Source organism: Neomonachus schauinslandi, chromosome 13, assembly GCF_002201575.2.
Source record: "Neomonachus schauinslandi chromosome 13, ASM220157v2, whole genome shotgun sequence".
Taxonomy (NCBI): domain Eukaryota; kingdom Metazoa; phylum Chordata; class Mammalia; order Carnivora; family Phocidae; genus Neomonachus; species Neomonachus schauinslandi.
In genome coordinates, this window is record NC_058415.1 from 10,720,017 (window position 1) to 10,739,229 (window position 19,213).

At 44.3% G+C, this 19,213-nt stretch overlaps 1 protein-coding gene across 1 annotated transcript in view; it reads right to left on the bottom strand.

Moving 5' to 3' along the window:
- DOCK8 (dedicator of cytokinesis 8) overlaps positions 1-19,213 on the bottom strand; it is a 173,335-nt gene that overhangs the window by 79,808 nt on the left and 74,314 nt on the right. Inside the window, exons 14-19 of the mRNA XM_021694440.1 lie at positions 9,450-9,567; positions 7,544-7,614; positions 6,341-6,479; positions 5,624-5,725; positions 2,012-2,107; positions 1,097-1,331 (exon numbers count right to left, since the gene is read on the bottom strand). Of these exons, the coding sequence (XP_021550115.1) occupies positions 1,097-1,331; positions 2,012-2,107; positions 5,624-5,725; positions 6,341-6,479; positions 7,544-7,614; positions 9,450-9,567 (761 nt within the window). The remainder of the gene's footprint in view (positions 1-1,096; positions 1,332-2,011; positions 2,108-5,623; positions 5,726-6,340; positions 6,480-7,543; positions 7,615-9,449; positions 9,568-19,213) is intronic.

The window sequence follows — 19,213 nt, forward strand, 5'->3', positions numbered from 1 at the left end:
CCTAGGAATGAACACTTTGTCTATTGCACAGGTCTGTGGGCAATCGCTGGAACATACAAAGCAGGGTGCACATATGTGGGCACATGGGAAGGAATGTGGGAGGCGGGAGCTTGCCACTCTGCAGGAATCTAGCTGGAGAGGCAAGGGCTTCACGTAGGAGATGCTGGCCTGCAGCACAGGATAACCTTATCTGTGGCGCCACGAGAGATACGTCCCAGGACACAGCGTGAACGGGGGATTCGGAGGTCTTCTTCTTCCCTGGCTCTGAAAGCTGCCCAGTGTGTGCCAGGCTCTGAGTTCATCACTCCCTCCCCACCCATTCATGTGCCACAACCCCACTGTGTGATTCACTTCTTTTCTGACACTCCCAGGAACCCCTTCTGCTCTGAATCGGACACTCCAGGAGTCTTACACATTGTATTTGGTGTTCATTTGTTCCAAGTAAGCCTTTAAAATATACTCTCAGACGGGAAGTCTGTATGAGGGGCTGCCAGGGGCTGAGGGGAAGGGTGAATGGGGAGTGGCTGCCAAGGCGCATGGGTTTCATTTCGGGCTAATGAAAATCTTCTGGAATTGGATACCAGGATAGTTGCACAACCGTGTGAATGTGCTAAAAGCCAATGAATCGTATGATTTAGTGAATTTTAAGGTATGCATATTATGTCTCAATAAAAAAAAGTGATCCCACTGAATTTCAATTTAGACAGTTCCTTTGCTTCCATTTAATACGACTTGTCTTACTTCCTTAAAACATTATATCTCCTTGCTGGTCAAGAAAACAAAAATATCTCAGAGGTCAAATAAATCCATCAATTACCAGGAATGGAATTTGAATGACCACCTCTAATCATTCAATACATCTATTTTTAAAAACTATAATTTTAAGCATCCTATATTAATATGGTTTTTATTTTAACGTCCAGGAAATCTAAAAAAAAAAAAAAATTATCACTGGTCTTGGCTTCCCTTGGACTCACATCATCAATAGAAAGGAAAATCCCATTGTCCCTGTTCTCAGGATTTCTGGAAAATCATGTGTCCTACAAGGCGCTGCCTGCCCCTCCTGCCTCCCCCCCCAGCCCCGCGGGCCTCCCACCTGTCTGGCCGGCGATGACCATGGGCTGCACGGACAGCTGGAAGAGCTTGTCCAGCACCAGATGCAGGAAGAGCACCAGGGGCTCCAAGCGGGAGGAGTTCAGGCAGATGAGGCTGAGCTTTAGCTCATGCTCCAATGAGGTCTCGCTGATCTTCTGGTCCAGCACGCGGATGGGGAAGGTCACCTGGCTCTCCAGGGAGTGGCAGAGGGTGAAGAACTTCTCCAGGTGGTTGTCCTAGGAAGACAGACGGCAGGCCTCCTGGGGCTGACCCCATCCACGCTCACCAGTGGATGCATGAGCACAGATAGCTCTTCACGGGTGGAGTCTCAGGTCTGGGGACTAGGACCCGGCGGTTTCAGACCAAGGCTATAAACAGCTCTATAGAGCAGTGGGCACAAAACAGAATCTCTTGATGACTAGTAACTGAAGAAAACAGAATTTGGCCTCTGATCTGGTTTGTGGGCAGAGGCGAGTACACCTGGTTAAACACACAGCCAAAAAGGGGTCTGAGCAGATGTAAAGTGCGGACGGTGGCAAGAAAAGGAAGGAACAGAGAATGGGGGGGGGGGGGGAAGCTTGGAGAAATGGCGGAATGACAGAGGGAAGTGAGACACCAGCAGGAAAAGGTTGCACATGGAGCCCCTCACATGGTTTCTCAGCCCAAAGTGCAGATACTGCGTTCCTTCACCTAGGCGCTCGACATTTTTCGGAGGTCTCTCCCTTTAAACAACCAGTAAAACCTGAACAGGTCTGTATGCCTCCAAAAAGAACTAAAGGTGATTTTTTGTTTTATCCATGCATGAAGACTCTCACTGATCTTTTATTGGACCATCCACAGAGGTTTCTCTGCTGCACCCCCTTCTTCCTCAGGAGCCCTCTGACTCTGATTTGAAGAGGACGCTGATGTTCCTTACCTGGGTGTGAACAGAAGAAACAGCTTGCACTTCAATGTTAAATACTCCCTTATGTCCTTCAGCCCACTTAATGGGAGGATTCTGTAAAGGGACTTTCTGTGTTAAAGAAAAAAAACAAAAACAAAAACCGATTAGCAACTCAATCCCCCTTTCTGGTTACTGATAAGCAGAGCGAGGCAGCTTGAGTGTAAATGTCAGGGTTATACAGATATCTCCCTCCCTGGAAGCCTGATAGAACTAGCCTTGGAGTTAGGGGTCCCACACTCAGGTTAAGTTCTTCACTGAACTAGTTATTGTCATTTTGACAAGTCCAATTAACTCTCATTTCCTTACCCCAAAAGAAGGGGTCTGAAGTGAGTGATCTATTTTAAGCTCCCATCCAGCATAGATGACCCTGGATTCTAGGGATTGGAATAAAGTAATATTGCAGTGATTTCCCTGTTAATTAGGAATGTCAAGACAAAGTGTAGAATATCTTATGACACATGAAATTTTAATGCTTTCAAGGGCCTACAGTTACTTTGCCTTTTAAAAAATGTTTCCAAAGAGCAGGCCCACTAGGTTCCTGCATTAATTACTCAAAATGACTCTTCCATACCATTTATATATCGACAGTCCTGCAGTCCTTAGGGACCATTTCTTCCCTTAAATTCCCACCAGAATCAGCATTCTCTAGAAACCTCAACATACAGCACTGAGAGAGAATGGCCTAGCCTGACCCAGTCACGGGAGTGTGGGCATCTCTTGCATTCTAGTGGAAGGAAGCACACTGTACTTGCAAGAGTAGGATGTATGCATGGGGTGTGGACTTTTGGAACTATTCAAGACAGAGTCACAAACTGGGCCCCAAAGCTGGATCCAGCCTACAGACAAGTTCAGTGTGGCCCAGTGTTGGAAACATTTTGAATTAGTTGCCAACATTTGAAAGTCAAGAAATTTCACATGAAAGCTTGCTTTATGTTTTAAGATTTTTTTACTTATTTGAGGGAGAGAGAGAGAGAGAGCGAGTGGGGAGAGGGGCAGAGGGAGAGAGAGAATCTCAAGCAGACTCCATACTGAGCATGGAGCCTGATGTAGGGCTCGATCTCATGACCCTGAGATCATGACCTGAGCCGAAATCAAGAGTTAGACGCTCAACCAACTGAGCCACCCAGGTGCCCCCAAAGCTTGCTTTTCTAACTTCCTTTGAGAACTGGAAGATACGAAGACACGGGCCTGAATCCCAGCGTGGTGGGATATGACCCGCGACAGGCAGACCATCTCCAGCGTGAACACATTCCACCAGGACTCAGCACTCATGATGTTGCTCCCCTGACCCCTGGGGTCACCAGAGTTTACCACCTATAATCTAAAGTAGCGCTGTCCGCTACAAATATTACATGAGCCATATATGTCACTTGAAATCTACTGGTAGTCACTTTTCAAAAATTCAAAAGGAACATGCAATAATACTTTTAATACTGTTTTGTTTAGCCCAATATAGCCTAAAGATTATCGATACAATATATAATCAATATAAAAAACTATACATGAGATATTTTACATTATTTTTTCCCACTAAGTCTTTGATAGCAGGGTTGTATTTTATACTTACAGCACATATCAGTTTGAACTAGCCACTTTCAGTAACCACATGTGGCTAGTGGACAGTGCGGGTGAAGCTAAGGGTATGTCTATGAAGGTGGCATAGTGCAAGAAGTAAAAAGGAACTAATATAAGGAAATTACTTTAAGCACTGAGTTTGTTGCTTGCTATGCGTTATCTCATTTAGTGCCCACAGCAACCTTACAGGCTGGTATGGGTTCAGTTCATTACTGAGACTCAGAGGGTAAGCAGCTCCCCCATGTTCTCATAGCTAGGGAGTGGTAGCATCTGGATTTTGGATCCAGATGTGTCTGTCTCCAAAAACCCACGTTTGTCTTGCAGCATTAAGAAAATAACTGGGCATTCTAGGAAATCAGAATGTGCAGCTTGATGATGAAAAGGTGGTTTTCGGGGCTTCGGCAAGGGGCCACATGTCTAAATCATAGAGTCATCAGGGAACGTCTGTGAACATACTCAGGTTGATCTCAAGTGGTTTTGAGGCGAGTGGTTTTGGTGGGAAGCCAGGCATGTGCCTGTAGCCCAGAGCAAGGGAAGCTTCCCTCTCCAGGGGAAAAAAAGCAAATATGACAATAACTGAATAGCTTGGGGATGATAGATGGATAGTCAGAGTGGAGAAGAAAGCTGACTCTAAAAGTTGGAACAAACTCCAAATTCCTGGGAAATCCTTCAACTTGAAAATTGCAAGGAAAACAAGAGATAAAGTTGGGAGGGGGAGTCCTATAGATAAAGAGTCTTTCAAGACATGTCAACCAACAGCAATGTGTGAATCTTATTTGGATCCTGATTCAAAAAACAACTGTAAAAAAAAATGACACTGGGGACACCTGAGTGGCTCAGTCAGTTGAGCATCTGCCTTCGGCTCAGGTCATGAACTCAGGGTCCTGGGATCGAGTCCCACATCAGGCTCCCTGCTCAGTGGGGGTCTGCTTCTCCCTTTGCGCTTTCTCTCTCTCGCAAATGAATAAATGAAATCTTTAAAAAAAAATGACATTGATGAGATAATTGGAAATTTGATCACTGAATGGATATTTGAAGATAAGGGAATTATTAAGGTACGACAATGGCATTGTGATGGTTAAAAAAAGAGCCCTTATCTTTTAAGATAATTTAAAAATAGTTATAAATGAAATGATACGATGTCTGGGATGTGCTTCAAAATCATACTTATTGATGCAAACCTGCAGCAAGCCGAGCGAGAAGCATGAGAGCTGGTGCAGAGCTGGTGCTGTGGGGGTGAGCAGCGGAGAGTCCTCAGGGCCCCCTTAAATGGGTGGATTGCAGCAGAGTTTGGGTGAGCAAGAGGCAGTCCAGGAAACGGGCGGAAGGAAAGACTCCTGATGTTGGCATCTTTAGAGGAATAAAGGTAACCAAGTGCAGAGGGCCACAACTGACCCAGAGGAGAAACTGGTGGAAGTTAGCGTGAGAATCTTTTAAAAGGGTCAGTGCTGAGAGCAGCTGTTAACACAAATGGGCTCTGTTTGCCTCCCCGTTTACAATGTATTATTCTGTGAATCCCTTTCTTGTGCATAATGCAAGGTAATGCTTCCTTGGGTGCAAGTTGCATTTACTAAACATTCAGAGTTGGTGATGAATGGGGTTTCATGACCAGTGTCTTCTCCCCTCCTATCAGAGCAATGTGCTCTTAGAAGATGCAACGTGATGGGGCGCGTGGGTGGTATAGTCGGTTGAGCATTGGACTTTTGGCTTCGGCTCAGGTCATGATCTCAGGGTTGTGAGGTCAAGCCCCATGTTGGACTCTGCGCTGAGTGCGGAGTCTGCTTCAGTTTCTCTCTCCCTCTGCTCCCCCTGCCTCACACGCTCTCTCTCAAATAAATAAATAAACCCTTAAAAAAAAAACAAAAAGAAGATGTAATGTGCTGACAGGTGATTGCTCCCCAAAACAGGCTGCACAGTCTCAGTCATGGTTAAGGGAACAAGAAGTGGATCTGGGAAAGTGGTCCGAGACGACGCTGGACAGGAAACGCCAACGGCTAACTTGCTGGTTACCTCGGCAGAATGCATGGAGTAATTGGGTGGCAGCTTTTCCAAGGCAACTGGGAGACAGTAGGATCCAGTTTGAAGACGTTCATTTAGGAGAATTGGCAGCCACTGAAACAGATGATGTAAAGAATAAAGCGGTATTTATTACAACATATAATTCTGGCCATTTATCTAGCTCACAATAATCAAATGCAACTAAATGATGATTAGATATTGACCAGGCCCCTTTTGGGCAGTAATTTCTGTCAAGTTCTTTGCATTTTAAATTCCCTGAGAGCTCCTGAGATAGTAATATCAATGATTTACTGTTTTCAGAGCTGAAGCAGTAGCATTTTTCTTTACAGCCAATGTTTGTGAGTGTCTGGACAACATCAATGTTTATTTTACCTTTTATATTTCTTAAAGAAATAACTTTCTTCCCCTGGGAGGAAAAAGAGCTGGTCTTATACGTGGCACATATATATGAAATCTGGAAATAATGGACATTGCAATGCTTTTTTATAAATGAGTATTCTTCCAATATCTATCACCCACAAGCTTGCCATTCCAGAAATTTGTCATCTGCTAAGTCAAGTCATTTCTGCTTTTTCTAGAATCTGGTCTGGCACATTTTGCTACTTCTGACAGAAAAAAAGCAAGTGAATAGAACCGAGTTGTTTATCTCTGCAGGGACCTCGGAGTCTAACCAGCGCAGTGTGAATAGGCACGTTGGCAAAGACCCACCGAATATCCCAGAAGACTTTCCACGGAGGCTCCCTGCTTCTGCTGACAGCTGATATGATAGAAGGTGAACAGGAGGTGATGATTTACTGTTAGCTTAGCGGGGAGCTTGATTTTCACTTCTTCATAGAAGTCAGGAGACCTGTTTCAAAAGCACATTATACATGAATAACTTCTGGCAAGAACAATGACTTCTCCATCAATTGTAACGCCACAGCCCTTTGCTCCTCAGAATTGGCCTGCTTGGTGTTTTGCTTTTCATTTTATATCATTCTGCTCCCACACTGAAGATCCTTGAGACCAACCTTTATACCACCAGATATGCTTTGCTTACATAAGATTGCTCACAAACTAAAGGCTTTGTCAGGAAAAACAACAACAAAAAAAACTCCACAAATAATGGAAAAGTTCAACTTAATTCGAAAAGAACATGAGGCTCCGAGTCTTGCTGTGGCCTCCTTTTCTATCTCCACCCCCAAGACAAGGACTGGCACATGGCTGGTATTCATCAAAGGAATTTGGATTAGCAAATGAATGCTGGTGGGAAAGAAATGGAAACTGATTTACTGAATTACAAAGTCCCAGAGACCTAAGGGCGTCAGGTGCATTACTCATTTCAACCTCATCTCAAGGCAGGAAAGAGGGTTCAGAGAAATACTTCAATGGATCAAGGTTATCAAACCAGGTTGAAACCTGAGTCCATCTGACCCTCCCTCACCTGTGAAATGTCAATAATGGTTTGAGACATTATTCTGTGACTCAATTTACCCACAGAATAATGAGGGTTCCATTTCTCTTCTGGACAACTTAAATGTTCTTAGAGTAGATAATAGGGCAGATGGAGACAAGGAGACAGGGAAAGAAGAACTGGATTTTGCTTCTGGCTCCCTGAAGTATCTCCAGGCAAGTTAGGAAATTTATTTCTTTATTTAATACCATAAAACTTCTCTGTATCATACTACATCAGAAGGCTCCAGAAAGTCAAAACAATATTCATTCTTAAAGACATGTTCTTTTCCCGGTCTTTGTTAATGGCAAAAAGTATGCACCTCCAACACAGAATCATGGAACTGACATATATTTCCTTTGTCCTTTAGTCTCTGAGCTATAAAAACTTTTGGGAGGAATCACCAAAAGGGGATTCAGAAAATTCAGGAGATAATGACACAACCGTGGCATGTATTTGGAACTCTGAAATGTACTTACTTATTATGGTATGTAATAGCTGTGTATACTTCCTGCAGAAATTCAGGGCCACTGGATTTTCCAAAGATGACCTGTGCACCAACACAGAAAAGACCAAATTAGCAGTGATATTTGGGTGTATCAAATCAACTATCATCAGCCCCATGGCTGTTCTGGTCTCACAAAGCTACATTTTATAAATTAAGGGTGCTGGGTTTACAACTGACCCAACTGCATACAAGAACCAACTGTGAAAGGTAAACTAAGGTCCCAAGGAGCTATATTAGTGACGAAGAGCCACAGGTTTGTGAGACTGGAAAAATAAAGCCGTCTCCACTCTGCCTGTCTAGAGGCCCGTACTCCAGGCAAAGCCACATAGTTTTGCCCTCCGTGACTCTGGTCCAGGTTCTTTTCCCTCCAAAGACATGGACCTGTTCACTTGGGTAATCAGGACCTTCACTGGCTTGTTGATATGTTTCTGCTATTTAGAAAAAGACACTAGGGGCGCCTGGATGGCTCAGTTGGTTAAGCAGCTGCCTTTGGCTCAGGTCACAACCCTGGGGTCCTGGGATGGAGCCCCACGTCGGGCTCCCTGCTCAGCGGGGAGCTTACTTCTCCCTTTCCCTCTGCCTGCCGCTCTGCCTACTTGTGTTCTCTCTCTCTCTCTCTGTCAAATAAATAAATAAAATCTTAAAAAAAAAAAAAAGAAAGAAAGAAACCTCCTCTGGCCTGACTTAGCCCTTAAGGCACAGGATTTGACTCACCTTTGGGCAAAGAAAACGAGCCTTCTCCTAAATGCAGCAATACTCATGACAAGGTCCCAGGGCTTGGGGAGTGGAGAACAGGCTGGGATTGGCCCTCACTTGTCCCCTCCAAGAAGCTTCTGCACAGCTGTACCTGGCAGCCCTGGGAGCTTTGCTAAGGGCCAGAGCAGAGAGAACGAGGGGAGCCCTCCTTGAGGACTTCTTTCCCATCACTGTCACAAGAGGATACCTTGCTTTGGGAAGGTGAGTGCGTCAACAGAAGGATGGTTTAAAAAAAAAAAAATTGGTATCTGAAGAATAGAAGCACTGGAAAAAATTTCCTTCAGTAGAAAGGTATAGGAACTGAATTCTAGGACTTAGGGAAAATAGTAATAGCTAACTGCCCATCTCACTTAGTGGCAGATAAGTAAAATAATTCAAATTCTGGTCTTTTGGGTTCCTTAGAGACTGCTGTACTATATATTTAGTATTTGATTTATGTTTTGCCTCAGGCTGAAGATCCATTCCTGAAGGCTGCTGAGATGGTGTATGTATGTTTATTTTAATTTTTTTTTTAAGATTTTATTTATTTGACATAGAGACACAGCGAGAGAGGGAACACAAGCAGGGGGAGTGGGAGAGGGAGAAGCAGGCTTCCCGCTGAGCGGGGAGCCCAATGCGGGGCTCTATCCCAGGACCCTGGGACCATGACCTGAGCCGAAGGCAGATGCTTAACGACTGAGCCACCCAGGCGCCCCTGGTGTGTGTGTGTTTATCATTACTAGGCAATACTTTGCATTTATCTCCAGATGCTGTCTGGGCTTGGGCAGAGTGCAAACATGGCCGACCCAGCAGGGGCCGTCTCTCCAGCTCTTATACCATTAGAGTGGTATGGGAAGTTTTCATAACATCTTTCAGTGCTCTAAAATGCTCTGCATCCCCAAACTTCACAGATCACTATGGAATAAGTCAGGGAAGAGACTTTCAATTTAGACTGACCCTGTTTCCCCTTCAGCACACTGGGACCAATATCAGACTAGCCATCAAGGCCTTTGCAGGTGCTGATATGTGGGCTTGACTGGACGGACTCGGTAGGCTGACGAGCCCTGGATTCTGTCTGTGTGGACTGACAAGGGAAGTTCAGCCCACCCTGGTGGGAGGCACACATTTATCTCTGTCTTTACCGGCATAGCGTTGCTAGCATCCTCTCCACACATAAACTGAATCTTTATTGTAATATTCCGGGCCGATGCCAGTTTGTTAGCAAAGTTCAGCCTCTGTGGGTAGACGTAGAGAAGATTTCTGGAAAAGAAAAGATAAAGAACCAGTGAATAAAGTTTGGAGGTTATTGTGGCCAAGTTCTTCCCTAAACGCGAAAGCCTACACGCATGAAGGAATTGTTCTGAAGGAGTTTCTCCTTTCAGAAGTGAATTATTTTTGGAGGAGTGAGGTCTTACAGATTCTTCTTCAGCTGCAGCCAACTGATAATAACCGACACTGTTCTCTGCTTTGCTACATAGCGAGATGGGGTCTCTTGCTGCTGAGAATGTCTTGCTGCCTTCGAATATGGAAATCTGCCTAGAAGTAGTATGTGGGATACAAAGAAAGCAACAAGGGGCGCGTGGGTGGCTCAGTCGTTAAGCGTCTGCCTTCAGCTCAGGTCATGATCCCCGGGTCCTGGGATCAAGTTCCGCATCGGGCTCCCTGCTCGGCGGGAAGCCTGCTTCTCCTTCTCCCACTCCCCCTGCTTGTGTTCCCTCTCTCACTGTATCTCTATCAGTGAAATAAATAAATAAAATCTTAAAAAAAAAAACAAACAACAAAGCAACAAAAGGTTCAGCTCATTTTACTTTTTTTTATTAATTATTTAATTTATTTATTTGAAAGATTTTCTTTTTAAGTAATCTCTACACCCAACGAGGGGCTTGAACTCACAACCCTGAGCTCAAGAGTCATGCTCCACTATCTGAGCCAGCCAGGCACTCCTCAGCTCATTTTAAACACAATGACCAAAGGCGATGGGCCTAACTTCATTTCTTTTCTTTCTCTTTTTCCCTTTCTAATCTGTACAAAGCAGTTTCAATTTCTTCTTACCATGGCATTCTGGATAGGCTTAGCTTTCTTTTCCTATCTAAGATGACAGTTCAAACCTCCAGCCCAATAAGCTATATGACAATAACACAACAATATGAAAAATATATCCATTTATCTGACAGCTATGGGCCAGGCAGTAGGCTAACTATAATTTTGTATGTTTTTTTCTATTCGCATTTTTACTAGTATATTCCACTAAAAGGTAAGCTCTGGGAAGGCAGAGATTTTTATCTGATGTTTGATCCACTGATGAATCACCAGCAGTTGGAATAGTGCCTGGGACATAGTAGGTGCTAACTAAATATTTGTTGAATAGAAAAACAAATATGTATTTTTTTGATGAATCATATTCCTGACTCAAAGAAACAATGATATTAACATTCATAGAGCACTTATCCTGAGCCAGGCAATGTTCCAAATACTTCTCTTTTTTTTCTTAAAGATTTTATTTATTCATTAGAGAGAGAGAGAAAGAGCATGAGTGGGGGTGGGGAGAGGCAGAGGGAGAGGGAGAAGCAGGATTCCCACTGAGCAGAGAGCCCGACACCGGGCTCGATCCCGGGACCCTGAGATCAGGACCTGAGCCGAAAGCAGACCCTTAATCATCTAAGCCACCCAGGCGCCCCCCCCAATACTTATTTATTAAACTGTTAAATTCTCATAATTATCCTATAAGTAGGTTCTATTGTCATGGCATCATTGCCATGTCGCAAATAAAGAAAAAAGTGAGATACAGAGAGGTTACATAACTTGCGCCAAATCACATAGGTAGGAAATGTCCGTCGGGAATTAAAGTCAGGATGTCTGGCTCTAGAGCTGTGTTCCCTCTCATCAGACCCCCACTGAAATGACAAGAATGACCTTGCCATACTGTGTTACTCATGACATCTCTCAGTGACAAGTCTGCCTAACTTTCTGGGTCTTACTAACAAATGAATGTCAACAGGACACAAGGACTGATTCAAGTGTCCCCTTCTTTGGGCAAATGTCTTGTGTTCCTAACACTTGGTCCACTATTCTAACTCCTAGGTAGCACATTCACCCCGGGACAGATACATTCTTGTTCCAAAGGCTTCCAAGATGACAAAACAACTTTGTGTGAATTAGACACCAGGAGAGGAGTGACTGTGAGGGACCAGGTGACCAGATTTTCCTTTAGTGGATGTGGGTTCCCATAACAGTTTACAAAGACTTGCCTATTAATCCATACAAGGGTTTCTCAACCTCACCAGTAGTGACATTTGGGACTGACAATTCCTTGTTGTGGGACTGTTCTGTGCATTGTAGGACATTCAGCCCCATTGCTGGCCTCGACCCACTAGACATTAGTAGTTTTGCCCTCCTACCCAGTCCTGACCATCAAAAATGTCTCCAGAAATTGCCAAATGTCCCTCAAGGGGCCCAAATCACCCCCGTTTGAGAACCACTTTTTTACACATGGGAATTTGCACAGTAAAGATCCGTACATTGATCCCCGGCCGATTTCCCGTCCTTGATAGACACAGTCAATACCATTCATTGGGTCCATATTCAGATGTAAAGTACGCTCCACTGGAAAAGGCTGAAGTCAATGCTCAAGTATAAGGCAAAAGATGAAAAATCTGTATCTGTTTAATTTATGAGGTCTGTGATAGGGAAATCAAAAGAGAAGGACTAAGCTGGCAATGACTCTGTTCTTGCAACTCTAACACCTTTGTTGTAATAAGCAGTTTGATCCTGCTGTCACATGTGGGTGAAAATGGTCATTTTGGACCTGTGTCTGCATAAACATCCAGATTCGCCCCATGGCTCTTCCTATGACAATAGCAGCAAGGACAACCCTAATAACCCAGACAAGACCAAGTGGATGGGCTGAGTGAACCCACTCCTGATGGACCAGGCTGATAGCCCCCAATGATTCGGTACCAGACATATAAATAAAGAGCGAGCCATGTGACAAGAGTTAACGTTCAAGGGAGAGCTTCCTGAACAACCGGGAACGGATGTACTGATGCTCAGAATCCCGTTTTCATAATAAAATTTCAGAGTTTGAAATTCTGTTCTGTAATATAGTTCATGCAAATTATCATTGTTAAAAGCAAAGATACTTATTTCCCTGAGTGTCGTACAACCTTTAGTCTTACGCCAGGTTTCAAGCAAGGTGCATTCCATTAGCCTGCTGGTCACTGAAAGCCGAGCACAAACCAGCGCTGCCTGGGCTATTCTGCAGACCCCAGCGCTTGGCAAAACATTAACAAATATGTGGGGAAGTAGAGGAGGTGGGCGACCAAACGCTGCAAGGAGAGACTGGGGAGACGAAGATATGCAGGTTAACGTGCATCCTGAATTGCTTCGAGGGGGAAAGAGGCAGCTCCTTTCCCTAAATGTTTTGACCTCAGAACTCATTTTGTTAATCTATTCTTTCATGGTATATTTCACATGTGTAATGTTCTGAGAAATCACTTGGGAAAACATTGAAATAAACTTATCCGGGGACAGAGGAACATCCCACATCAAGGGAGGAAAAATGCATACGGACTCTCTGCTGAAATAGTTTTGCAGGATAGTGAGTGAAGGCTCTCAGGTATTCAAGGAGAGAAAATGCAACTTGGAATTACCAAGAACACACAGGCGCTGTTACTTTGCTTGTGCAAGTTCGAAGGCCAAGGATGCAAATAAATAGCATTCCTATGTCTTACTTTACCCCAGACTCTCTGTATTGGGTGACTCGCTGGAGGCAGAATGGGGGTGACACAGTGCTGGGGACAGATCTGAACTGCTCTATGTTGTGATGTCTCCAGGCCACTCTGCTTCGGGCACAGATGGTCTGGCATGGTACACACACTTCCCCTGCCTCCTGGCCTCTATTTCCAACTCTTTCTAGCTACCGTCCTGTCCTCTTATGGATCTCCTGTGATCTCAGGATCACCACTGGCCGTAAATGGCCAACTGCATTGACTACGTCCTACATTTAAGTGAAAAAAGAACATAAATGCAAGGCAAGAATGTCATCACAAGGAAATTAATTAAATTTAGGTAACATGCATAATACTCAACAAGCTTCAAAAGCCACTAAAGTGTTGACAGCTTCCTCCAAAGAGGAGATGGTAGGCCATGAGAGAGTGAAGGGATGAGCACAGAACTCTGGGGAGCGAGAGCTGGGAGACACTAACCCCAAGCCCCAGTTTTTGCAAATGAGAAAATAGAGGCCCTGGAAGGGAAAGGGACAGTTGTCCTCTAGGAGTTAGCCACGGAGCAGTGCTGTGACCAAGCCCATGGCTGTGTCAGGGGCACCTTCCAGATCTTGCTCTGTCAGACAGAGGGAGCACAACTGGGAGGCTGTTAGGAATGGACATGGATGTAGTAAGGAGGACAGAAGGCAGTCCAAAATTGGGTGTGGGCACGTGGCTGGGGGTAGCGACCCCTCTCTGCTCACGCTTGCTTATCTTTGCGGCCACCGCTCCCCTCTGCAGAGTGAATGTTTACTGAGTAGTTGTGTCAAGAGTGGGTAAGGGTGTTGGCTCTGGAGCCAGAGAGCTGACGGTGGGCAAGTTACTTAGCCTTTCCAAAGCCCCAGTCAGGCTAACAGTCGCACCCACCTCACAGGGCTGTGGTGTGCATTAATGAGTAACTATCCTTAATCATTAAGGATAGTGACGATGATGATGATTTCCTGCACACAGCAGGGTCAGATACACACCACAACCTACAGGCTCCACTCCAAACCACCCTCCAGTCCCACCTGGACCACTGCAATGCCTTCAGTTCATCTCTTGACTTTTACACTTGCCCCTTATAATTTACTCCTTATGTATCGGTCAGGAAGACCTTATCAAAACTGTAAAACAGATTATGGCAGGCCCCTACAAGGGATTCCCAAACTTCTCATTATGAGCCCTACATGATCTGGCCCCTGGCAATTCCTCGGACCCCATTGCTCATTACTTTCCCGCACTAGCCTTTTTTTTTTAAAAAAGATTTTATTTATTTATTTGACAGAAAGAGACACAGCGAGACAGGGAACACAAGCAGGGGGAGTGGGAGAGGGAGAAGGAGGCTTCCCGCGGAGCAGGGAGCCTGATGCGGGGCTCGATCCCAGGACCCTGGGATCATGACCTGAGCTGAAGGCAGACACTTAGCCGACTGAGCCACCCAGGCGCCCCTTCACTAGCCTTTTTTCAAGGCCTAGAACATTCTAAACTGATTCTAAACTGACAGGGCTTTTGTACCTGCTGTTCCCCTTGCCTGGAAGAGATTCTCCCAGTTCTCTAAAGGACTGGTCCCTTCTCATCTCTTAGGTTTCGGCTCACATGTCCTATATCATCGAAGAGATCCTTCCTGTCACCCTCTAGAGTTGGTCCACTCCAAACTCTCTCTCACACACAAACTCTCTTTTATAGCCATGATTATGAAAGAAATACGATTACGACAATAATATGTATTCATTTTTCAATCTTGAATAGCTGAAAAGTACAGAAAAGTATAAAGAATAAAAATATCAACTACCTAATATCCTACTACATTGAGAAAAATCACTGTTCAGATTAGCCCATTTCCTTCTGTCTTTATTTCCTCTGTACATTAAACAGTTTTATCCTCCTGTATATACGAAGCTTTATCTTGGTTTTGTATCATTTAATGTTGTTCAGTTATGACTGTTTTCCCAGTGAACATGATTTTAATGGCTACATGATAATTCCACGTGATGAATATGCCATCATTTACACCAGTTTCCAAAAAGAAGCATTCGAGTTATTTCCTTTTTCTCAGTTATTAAGCTGTGATGAACACTTTATCTATCTTGCCCCTCTGCAATATAGGGCAGTTTTGGAAAAATCTCTTTAGGTTCTGTAAAGTTCAATTTCTTCACCTTTGAATTAATTGAAAAAAACACCAATCCACCTTTCATTATTCTGAGCTTGAAGAAATAATGAACCAGAGTTTGTAAAAATGCTTTGAAGTAGCTGGAGGAAAGGGTCTGTGAAATCACAACAGATAAGCAGGTGAGCTGTCCCCACACTCTTCTCCCATGTCCCAATACAGGGACATCGCCTACCTCACCCATACATCCCCCCAACACCAGTCCACAATTTTGCACACTGCTTCCATAGGAATGGCAAACCATTGTGCTCAAACATCATCACCATGGGCACTCAATGCCCTGCCCCATACTGAACGCACTTTCTACAGGACACACAGCTGGAAGGAAACTTCCAGAGAATTTAGCTCAACATCCCTTTTTGCAAGCCCAGAACCTGACTCCAGGGAGGTTAAATGGCTTTACCTAAACATTTTTTTTTAGGAAGGTCAAGCTCCCAAAGATCATTTCTTATTGCAACAATGCTATGTGATGTGTTTTGTTAAATATGCACTCTTTGAAAGAAAATGAATATATGAAAATAGGAATGTTATCTCTTGGGAGGGAAGATCTACCTGCATGCTCAGTAATTTGGAGAGCCTAAACCAGGTAAGATTATCATGACACTGATAAATGGGCTCATATGTTTTATATGTGATAAATTACATGCCTCGTGTTACCTAGAGAAAAATCCCAAGAATTATGTCATCTAATGATTTTTGAGAAGGTAGCCCATAAGCAAGATGAGACTCATGGTTCTGGCCGAGTGATTTTGAAAGCTGCTTTAGTCAGGGCAGGCCTAATGTATGTGCATGGCACTGAGTACAACCTCATTTTCCCCAAACACAGACAAGAATGGCTCTCCTTGGTCCTATGCATCATGACGTTTAACAGAACACGTGGCATTCATCAACAGCTTTCTTTCCAGAGCCATTTCAGATGGCTTCTCTTGATTACAAACTGTTTTGGAAACTTCGAATTTTTTCTATTGATTCCTCAACTGATTTTTGAACTGCCCTAAGTGAGCAGCTCCAGGAAGTCAGAAGCTAACTTGTGGAAACTGGTTATTCTTAGACGGAACTGGTGACCACACTCTCTGCTTGGGACTGTCTTCTACTTCCTTTGCTGAAAACAGGTTGACACAGGGGACCTAGAAATCTTGCAAAGCCATAATGCAAAAAACACCAGTTTGGTTCCTACTCAGTTTAGCCCAGTGTCTCTCCCGTACGAGAAAACAGAGAACGAGAAAACAAAGAGAAGAACCTGCCCCTATCACTTATCCCCAAGATGACATCTGTGTTCTCTTCTAGGAGTTTCTGCAGCTTGGAGTGCAGCTCAAGGAGCAGGTGAGCTACAGCAAAGAGAACACTGGACACTTGTTTAAACAACTGGACACTCTGAACTGCTCTCTAGCCGAGCTTCTAACACAAGTGAGCCGGCAGGAGAGAAAGCAGAGCCTCGAGAGGAGCGCTCGGCAAGAGGAACGAAGGCCTCCATCAGCTGGTTGCTGATCCAGCAGCAGCCTGTTTCTGGTGTGAAGCAGAGGGAGAAATCTAACAGCTCAAGTTACTGGAGCTGGGGGATACTACAGTCTTCAAGGCAGGTGGGCTTTCTCTGACGAAGGGCGTGGATGTCATCATGGTGAGTGGATCATTATTGAGAACCTCAGTTCACTGTGATTTTGACAGATTGGAAAATAAGCCAAAATGGTAAGAATCATCAAGTTGGAGTTATTTCTCCTGTGAAAAAACCCGGTTAAGAAGAGTGGCAATGCAGATTAACCCTTTGTGATACTAATGTTTCTGTGTCTTCCTTTGCTGGCAATGGCAACCTAAGCTATGTTTGGAATTAAAAAAAAAAAAAAAATTTGTGTCCCTTTTTCCCAAAGTAATGGATGGAGGACCACTCAGTCATGTCATGAAGCTAGAAACCTAGCCTTCTATACTCTGAGAATATTCTATTTACAGGGTCTTGGAAATGCTAAAGACCACCAAAGGATTAACTACAGTTGTTTCAGATGAAACAATCCTTGGTATCTCCTGTATCTCCTTGAAAGTGAGCCTGAAGTCCGTTAAAGGGCTTATCCTCCTTGCATAACGCTGAGTGAGAATTCAGAATATAAAATTTTATCTACGACAGGGCTGCAAATATTCAAACACTGAATATGCGCAAAGGTACAGTCTAACAGATGATATGGGGAAATAAAAAAACAATTTGATTTAGAAATGGAACTGGTGTCAGTTTGGGCTGTTATTTCGGTACAGAACCTGTAACAAAGTAGTACGTACTTAAAAAAGGGGAGGGGCACCTGGGTGGCTCAGTCAGTTAAGAGTCTGCTTTCTGCTCGGTTGTGATCCTGGGGTCCGGGGATCGATCCCTGCATCGGGCTCCCTGCTCAACGCGGGAGTCTGCTTCTCTCTCTCCCTCTGCCCCTCCCCCCTGCTCATGCGTTCTCTAATAAATAAATAAAATCTTTAAAAATTTGTAAAAAGGAGAAAAAAATTTTAATTGCTGATTTTGTGACTGGAGCTGTCTCCACCGTCTCTTGAAGATCAATAACGCCCGAAACTGAAGCTGCTTTTCTGCCAGGGAAGACGGGCTTGCATGGAGACCCGCAATCTGCGGTCCCTACCAAATGAGACAAGGGGTAGAAATGTCCTTTATAATAAACTACAAAATGCTCTGCCAGGGTAAGGTGGACGTCATCTGTAAGAAAAAGGTTGGAGACCGTCTCCCACGCAGTGATCCCCGGGAAGCGCCTCGTCAGCTGCAAAGGCTGATGTCACTGAGGATGAGCGTCCCATCAGGCCTGTGCCAGACCGTGGAGTGACTTCAGCGCGCAGGCGCCAAGAAGGGGCGGGGCTGTGAGGCCTCAGCCCGGAGTCCACGCTCCCCAAGGAGCTGGTGGTCCAGGTTTCCCTCTCCGTCTTTCAATGTCTGTCTCTGTCTTCAATCTGTGTCTGCTTTTTTTTTTTTTTTTTTTTTAAGCTCCCCCTCACTTTCTTTCTTTCTTTCTCTGTGTCTCTCTCTCTGGGACACCTTTCCCCCTAGCCTCTCAGCTAATGACCAAATGCCCTTGATGAGGGAACGCTCTTCCAGTTCCTGCAGGCACCCATTTCCTTCCACGTGTGCAGGGATCAGGATTTCCCGCCAAGACCTGGGGCTGGCTTGTGGGCAGGGCCACTTTGCCCTCAGGATGACAGGCACAGAGCCTCAGATCTAGGAACATCTTAGGATGTCGCAAAAATGTCTGAGGCCTCCAACATTAGCTCCAAAATATGAAAATAAAATTTCAATATCACCATTAATGATTTTTTTTTTAAGTTTATTTAAGTAATCTCTACACCCAAGGTGTAGGTCCACTCAGGACCCTGAGATCAAGAGTCACATGCTCTTCTGACTGAGCCACCCAGGCGCCCTGTGATTTTAAATTAAATGCTTACCACATTAGGACACTGTCAATTCGTCAATGGCAACTCTACTGACTTTAACCTATAGGTGAAAAAAATTTTCCCCCACTTTGCAGACTGTTATATATAATTATACATAAAGTATACGCAGCAAATGGGGAAGTAGGTGCATCTCAGTATGTTTTAAATGACATGTGGTCAGGTGCTTCAGGTTTAGGGAGACCTTAAAAGGATCTTGGCTATGGATATGGGCTAGGAGGAGTTTTGCTATTTTATTAATGTTCCTAAAGCTTGAGACACAAGTGTGGGTTTAACAGCAATACACACTGAACTGAAGTAGATGGGCTAGTAAATTAGTACCTAGCTCTCCTGATACAACATACTGAAACAGCTTTCTTTATAAAAAGCTCTCCACTTTTCTAAACACGCTCAACCTATTTTGGTAATTTCAAAAGTGTTTCTTTGCCTTTTCTTGTGTTTAAATAAACTCTTCCTTTCTAGCCCTTTCTGCAAAGACAGAGCCAGAGAATTGATGAACTGTGTGCTGAAGTGCTGAAATGCTGCAAAACCATGTGCGTGAATGAGATGCCCTCATTCGAAAACTATA